General features: G+C 41.6%; 2 protein-coding genes across 2 annotated transcripts in view; one reads left to right on the forward strand and one right to left on the reverse strand.

Annotated features, from left to right (window-relative positions):
- Positions 1–3,241, reverse strand: part of LOC137999751 (ankyrin repeat, SAM and basic leucine zipper domain-containing protein 1-like) — a 25,344-nt gene extending 22,103 nt beyond the window's left edge. Inside the window, exons 1-2 of the mRNA XM_068845645.1 lie at positions 2,733–3,241; positions 1,212–1,345 (exon numbers count right to left, since the gene is read on the reverse strand). Of these exons, the coding sequence (XP_068701746.1) occupies positions 1,212–1,345; positions 2,733–3,157 (559 nt within the window). The 5' untranslated portion in view covers positions 3,158–3,241. The remainder of the gene's footprint in view (positions 1–1,211; positions 1,346–2,732) is intronic.
- Positions 3,242–3,291: 50 nt separating this feature from the next.
- LOC137999752 (3-hydroxyacyl-CoA dehydrogenase type-2-like) overlaps positions 3,292–7,500 on the forward strand; it is a 13,339-nt gene continuing 9,130 nt past the window's right edge. The window contains exons 1-3 of the mRNA XM_068845646.1: positions 3,292–3,481; positions 4,802–4,963; positions 6,829–7,066. Coding sequence (XP_068701747.1) covers positions 3,299–3,481; positions 4,802–4,963; positions 6,829–7,066 — 583 coding nt within the window. The 5' untranslated portion in view covers positions 3,292–3,298. The remainder of the gene's footprint in view (positions 3,482–4,801; positions 4,964–6,828; positions 7,067–7,500) is intronic.

Consider the following 7,500-nt stretch of genomic DNA (forward strand, 5'->3'; position numbering starts at 1 on the left):
AATTTTACTCGTCAATGGGGAACCTCTGGAAGTCAATGGGTTTAAAACGAGTTATGTGTCCAAGTACACCATACTTAATTATAGATGACGAGAGGTGAACAGTACACATAACGGAACTACAACAAACATTGTAGCTGGAAGCCAATGAAAACATGCAGGAGTTACCTAGTTATCTTAAATTTAACTTACCGTACTTAGAGAGTAAATAATATTATTACTGTAACAATAACAATCTTATAGACCTCAACCCACTGACTCCTAGGACTATGACCTAATATATTTCACTCTGTCTAGCGCTAGGCGATTTAACTCGTCAGCAAAGGGTGTTCCAGGAGTCAATGTTGATATTGTTAATGTTCCAGAAACAAATATTAAGGCATAGGCTTTTAAGGCCTCGGCAAAGGTAAACTTGGGAATCTCACTCAAATTTCTTGTTTTTGCAAATCATGAAACAGTGGGCTGTGCAACCTTGTTCCCAGGGGTTTCCATTGTCTCTTTGTGTCATGGAAAACAAGACCCTGGGAACTACGTTGTGGGCTTATGAAGTATATTTTCGTCCAAAAAAAAAAATTCAGAATAATTAATTTTAAAACAGCCAAAATCGCTTTTCTTTGTTTCCCACCATAATCTGCACACAAAAAATGTTTGATGTAAAAACTGTCATGTCAATCACACATGAAAGGTTCAAGTGTCAACTGACAACCTTCACATATGATCAGCTCCCTCAGCATGTGCCCAAACGTTGATTGGCTCAGCATAATTGGCTTTCAAGTAGTGGGTGGAGTTATTCAGCAGAGTCTGTGAAATGCATGCGGAATCTCTAAGCTCGATTTTGTAGGGCTTTATTTTGATGCCAAAATTACAACTTCTCGGACTTCCTGTCCCGATGGGGTTTCAAGATATCACTTCCAAGCGAGTCTTAAGTAGTGCAAAGTTTTTGTAATGGTAATTAGTTCTACTTTACATATGAATGAAAACTAATTTTAAAACAAAAAAAACTTCGCAATTTGACTCACTTTGAAGAGGAGGAAGACAAGAATTCGGAAATGGTATATTATACTTGGCATATATTTTAAAGTCTGCATTAGACCGTACAGTTTAGTACATGTCCATTCTATTTTTTCTTTATGTCACAAATTGGAAAGAGAAGTAACATCTCAAAAAGTAATATAAGTTGTCATAGGAAGGATTTTCATACCATCTACCCTTACCATCATCCAAATATTTTTTAACAGCATCAATGTTTTCTTTTTGAATTGCTACTCGTAAATCATCCACAGCAAGTGATAATGCTGCTTTTCTTGCATCTTCCTGCTTAGATTTGTTGCTTGGAGGAACATTAGCCCTGTTAAATAAATGAATGACAAAATGGACACTTCCACAAGACATATATTTCAAGGAAAGTCAGCAAGCTATACTGGTACTTATAGTTACTGGGGTATAATTAATGAAACTAACCCTTATCTAACCCATATCCCACTTTCAGCTTAATTCACTCTTCATTTTCTTTGGCACCATATCATGATAGCTGACATCCGGGGTTGGGAACAAAGCAATAAACCATGTCAAGAATTTTGCTCAAGTCTGTCAAGATTTTTTCTACCTTGCTACAATAACTCCTTAGCCAATAGACCTCTTTGTTAATGGTAGCCCAGTGCTGGAAATAACAGTCGGTCATTGGACATTGTCCGACCAAATTTTGAAAATTTTGAAAATGTTCCGGCCAGTGACAAAACAATTGTCCGGAAAGCTACAGTCGCACTTGAGAACAAAATATGTGAAGAAAACATCACACCATGCTGTGAGCGTCGCGCAATTTCCTGCGAAACCGCCTTTACTGGCCGTTTCCATCCACAAACCGCGACACGAGGGATCTCAAAATGTTCTCGGCTGACGAAGATGTACGGCGCAAAGAAGTTTGGGATGATCCCGGCATTGAGCCGTCTTCGCTGAACTGAAAGGATTCTTGCAACGAGTCAGAACTCGTGGTAGAAGGAGATGGGCTGGGAGTTCCTCGATCGTTGAATATGTAAGGGATAGGCATCGGATAGATCCATCCTGGTGGATATTGAGGAAATTGTTGCCCCATTTCATACGTATAATATTGGTCGCCCGAGCCTGGATTCATGTTGTTGCCAAATGAGAACGTTGTCAATTTTACCACGAAGTCTATAGCATAGAGATTCCGCTACATATCACCTGTCAAATCATTTCCGAATCAAGACACCCTCACCATTGTTGTCCAAGATTTGTTTCAGTTTGGCCTGCTCCAGAGGTAGTCGACGGCATCTTTGAAGTTTGTCCGTCTGCGACCAAATTTTGTCCTTCGGTGGACAAACCAGTCGCACTTGGTTTTTCATTGTGATGACAGATTTTTGACATAAGTAAACAGTTTTGTCCTCTAGTGCGACTTGGCCCTAAGTGCAAGGTAACTTCATTCATTCAGAAATTGATTTTACCAAACGAGTTGATAAAGGTCGAATAACCACCGTGAAAGATTTAGCTTTCCATATCTTTCACCCTTGGTTATTCGACCTGTATCAACTCCTTTGATAAAATCAATTTCTGTTTCAATCTCCCACCGGCGCATTACCACAGTTTCTTTAGAAACTAAAATTTGTTAACTTCATTCATTCATTTCATTCAAATAAAGAATTTACACTCCCAAGGAAATCTTGGCGGTACAGTTTTTTTTTGGTACATGTATTGATCAAGACCATGCATACATGTACCTTCTCGTTGATTTTCCTCTATTGCTGGAGGATGGCGGGGGTTTTGGGAATCCCCCTCTTCCTCTTCCCCTCGGTTGAATCTGCCCCCTTCCAGGGCCAGAGACACCAGATGTTTGACGTGAAGACGAGATGCCATCACTTGTCTTATTTGCTTTCTTTTGTGTTTTTCTGACATCAATTGGAGACGACGTGGACGGCACTGATATTTTTGGTGTAGTGCTACGCTCAAAGTCCTCATTGTACACCTCGTCCAACTCTGCGCCAGCTGGCATCGCGGCGAAAGTCTCCGGTGGAGAAACAGATTTGTTCGCGTTGATACCATTGTTCACAGTATCACGATCGGTCTTTACGCTGTAATTACTGCCCAAATAAAACCCATCATCGTCTGAGTCCGAGTCTTCATCCCCAGCTGGGCGGAACGACATATTTCAAATTATATTGTTCAGTTATAAACAGCGATATGAAACTTGCTTCAAAAAAATTACAGTGAAGTTGTATTAACCGCCATCTTTGAAACATGTGGCGTTTTACCGCTGTCCTACTCGTCTCGCAGGTCGCCTCCCAGTATGGCGGTGGTCAGGGGAAGGGTCGGTTGTCTTGTAGCCGGTGGTGCTAGTGGTTTAGGACTGGCAACAGTTCACAGACTTGTAAAGAATGGCTGCAGAGTTGTTATTGCCGACCTGCCATCAAGCGAAGGAGAAAGGGTGGCGCGTGATCTCGGGGAGAACTGTACTTTTGTTCCAACTAATGTAGGTACTAACACGGAAGGGGTGAGAAGGGCATATGAAACCGAAAATTTGGGCAACTGGACCAGGGTCAGCGTAAACTTTTATTTGACGTTTTCAACTTTTTGATGAAAGTTCCTTCTACTTATATTGAGTTCTTCCAATGTAAAGCTTTGCCGAATACTGTATCAGCGATGAACAGCATTTGGGTGTAGAAACTCCTTGGTTAATTTAGCGTTAATCGGCTTCTGAACAACCGGGCCCTAGTATTATAATGCAATACTTTTTTGGGGGTGGATGGGGGGGGGGGGGGGGAGGGGAGTGGGTATTTACATAAAAACAATACAAGTTATTTACTCTGAGGACTGTATTGTGCTTCAGTGAACTGAATATTCCTTTTTTTTTAAATGCAAATACTCCCCCAAAATGACAAGGAAGGTTACGTTTCGCAAACGTTGGCTGTGTAGCACTTAATATTTCAACAGAAAGTGCTGTTTTCTACCCATGGAAACCATGTGAGCATTAGCTCTATTAATGGAAGTGGGCCCACACAAGGACAGAGAAAAACTCTGACCAGGGTGGGAATTGAACCCACGACCTTCGGGTTAGATCACCGCTGCTCTACCAACTGAGCAACAAGGTCAGACGGGAGCAAGTCATGGGAATTGAAGATGTCAAATTCATGGCAATGAATGTGTACTTATAAGTACAAGGTACATTACGTTTCTGCAAACACTGGCCATCTCGGTCCTTGTGTGGGCCCATTTCCATTAGTAAGGCTAACACTCACATGGTTTACATGGGTAGAAAGCACTTCAAATTACCCTACAATAGTTAATTCTACCCCAAAATGAACTGTATTATCATGAGTAGGAGGCAGTGTGGCCCAGTGGTTAGGGCGCTTGCCTTGAGATCCTGGAATCTGGGGTTCAAGATACATTTCTAACCACTGGTTGAATTTGTTCCTGGTAGTCCCTGGTTCAACTTCTCAGCTGCACTAATTTGTAAATAGCCGATTGGTTTGCCTCCGGCCAGTTGGGATTCTTAACAGTTGTTGTTGAATGTTCTGTTCTGTTCTGTCATGATTGTGTTTCATTGGCCCTGAAAAGCCCCTATGGGGGGTGGTCAATTAAGTATGTATGCATCAGTAATGAAAGGGGATGGAGAAGCACTTCATTACCAATGAGTGACTGGTAACAGACTTGCGCCAGTGCTGTTGCACTCTCATAGAAAAAAACCGAGATTCTTAGAAGGCAGCTGCTTGCAGGCTAATGGCAGATTACTACTTAACCCCAGCACAGTTGGCGATAATAATAATTATTACATTTTGTAATGTCTCTTAAGGTGGTATCAGAAAGTGATGTGAAGCAGGCCATCAAGGCAGTGGTGGAGAAATGTGGTCCTTTGCGGGCAGTCGTGAACACTGCAGGGATTGTGAGAATTGCAGAAACTTTGTCCCATGCAAGTGAAGCTCATCCTCTTTCACTCTTTGAGGAAATCATTAAGGTAAATGATTAGTGGGTTATATTTAAAAAGGCTACAGGTGCTGGTAGTCTGTACTAGGACCAATTTCTGGCAAAAAGGTCACTAACAGATGCCATTTTTGGGTAATCTAAAGTTGATCTCGTAAATTCGAATCTTTTTTAGAAAGCGGGCCCTTCCCAAATTGCTACACAATGCCGAGGGAGGCAGTGGGGCCCAGTGGGTAAGGCAGTTGCACTGATATCTGGAGACTGGCTCTGATCACTAGTTGAATTTGATCCTGGTAGTCCCACCCTGGTTCAACTTCTCGGCTGCACTTGTAAATAGCCAACTGGGTTCTCTCTGGCCATTTGGGATCTTACAGTTGTTCTTATGTAAAAGCCCCTAGGGGGGAGTGGTCAAGTAAGTATGGACAGGGGCAGATCCAGGATTTTTCTTAGGAGGGGGTACACCACAGTGACTAAGGAATGGTGTAGCTGACTGGTAGCATTTTTTTTTGCAGAATACCAGTTGTGTTAGAAAGCCGCAGGTTATCTCAAGGAATGGGGGGTGGCACCCCCTGCACCCTCCCTCTAGATCCGCCCCTGATGGATATATGTAAGGGGAAGAAAGAAAACCTCTCCATTGGGTGACAAACTAGGATTGAGTAAAAAAGCGTGCAGCTCGACTGCCATAGAAGGGACTAGCTGGACTGCTATGAGTCTAAAATTAAACACGAAAAATAGGGGGGTACCCCCTGCACCCTCCCTCTAGATCCACCTCTGATGGATATATGTAAGGGGAAGAAAAAAAGCCTCTCTATTGGGTGACAAACCAGGATTGAGTAAAAAAGCGCGCAGCTCGACTGCCATAGAAGGGACTAAAATTAAACACGAAAAATAAATGAAGAAATAGACCTAAAAGAGAAGATATAGACCTTATAAGAAGCCGATCGCTCAAACTAGGTACCAGTTGTCCGCTACTACAGTGGTCGTGAGCTCCACCCGACAGTACTTAAGGAGGCTCGAAATAGTTTCTCCTTTTTTCAAACAAATAAACATATTCTGTCCTTAGATACAGTTAGGGCAATCATATCAAGACGAAACTTGGCCAGGGTATTAAGTACCTATCGTAGATTTCTCACATTATGTTTTCCTCCAAAATAATGTTACCATGGCAACGATATTAGGCATTTCTTTGAGCCTTAAAATCAACATATGTGGTCCTTTTTGAAGAAACGGGACGGTGAAATTTTCCCATTCATCGTTACCAGATAATGTTAGAAATACTCTCTAAAATATTTAAAATTCAACAAAATCTGTAGGTCAGTTTTTCAGAAAAATAAGTTTTTTTGAATTGTGTCTCTAATTTTTTTTTTCACCTACAGAATTTTTTTAAATTTGAAAGACAAACGGTTTAAATTAATCTAAGCTAACATGCAAAAAATCAAAAAAATTCACCGTCCAGAAGCAGAGATATAAACGAGTAAAGTTGCAAAATCAGGAAAAATTAGGGGGTTACAAGATCAGCATTTACGCATGCGTCACCCGCTCATTCGAGTCCGCGCGCGAGTGGAGCTACAGGTCAACACAAACGGATTTAAGTAACTATTAAACCGTTTAAGTAGAATTTTCGTAGTTTTCGTGAATAGGAGATCTCTATTTATATGCCATGTATATAGGAATTGGAGAAAGGTAAGCGAAACTAGCGGTATTTGTTTATTTCTGGTGACCCATTTAAATCATAAGCTGACGCAAGCAGCTTACGAATTGCGTGTGTGGCTTACGCGCACGCGCTCAGCTGAAAACCCTTTCGAGCCTCCTTAAGGCCCAAGCAAAATTTGCTGTACCCTAAATGAGAGGCCAAAGGTTACGATGCACTCGGTTTGTAAGACGTGCGTCTTTTTGCAGGTCAATCTTATGGGAACGTTTAATGTGGCTCGCTTGGCAGCTCAACAGATGGCGACAAATGACCAGGACGAGGGAGGGGAGAGAGGGGTGATCATCAACACCTCAAGTGTCCATGGTTATGATGGCCAGGCAGGAAAAGTTGCTTATTCAACGACCAAAGGCGGGATAAATGCCATGACTCTTCCAATGGCTAGGGACTTAGCGCAGTATGGCATTAGAGTTAATGCAATAGCACCAGGTCAGTATAGTAGGTGTTTTAGAGCGAATTTCAATCGAGTGTCGTAAAACCAAAACTAGAGTAGTTACTTTGGCCAATCAAAAAGGACGAAGACAATCGAGTAAACCAATCAAAACTCGAAGTAATTACACGTAGCCGGCATAAAGCGCAGGAAAATGTGCACGCGCGAGCCAAGATTGGTTTCGGTTTCACTTCTGATTGGTTGAAGTAATGCAAAATTATTATTTTGTTATCGTTGGGAAATTGTTTTTGTGGGACTGCAGAAGAAGCCAAATTAATCCAGAAATTACTGGGTTTAAGAACAAAATTGTTCTCAAGTGCGAAATAGAAAGGAAAATTAAAAACACGAAAGACTATTTTAAAAAGAAATGGGTGCTCATACCAACTCGATAAGCCTACTCGCCTGTTGTTTTACTGTTTGTTGTTGTTGTTGT

The sequence above is a fragment of the Montipora foliosa genome, chromosome 4 (genome assembly GCF_036669935.1).
Source record: "Montipora foliosa isolate CH-2021 chromosome 4, ASM3666993v2, whole genome shotgun sequence".
In the NCBI taxonomy this organism is placed as follows: domain Eukaryota; kingdom Metazoa; phylum Cnidaria; class Anthozoa; order Scleractinia; family Acroporidae; genus Montipora; species Montipora foliosa.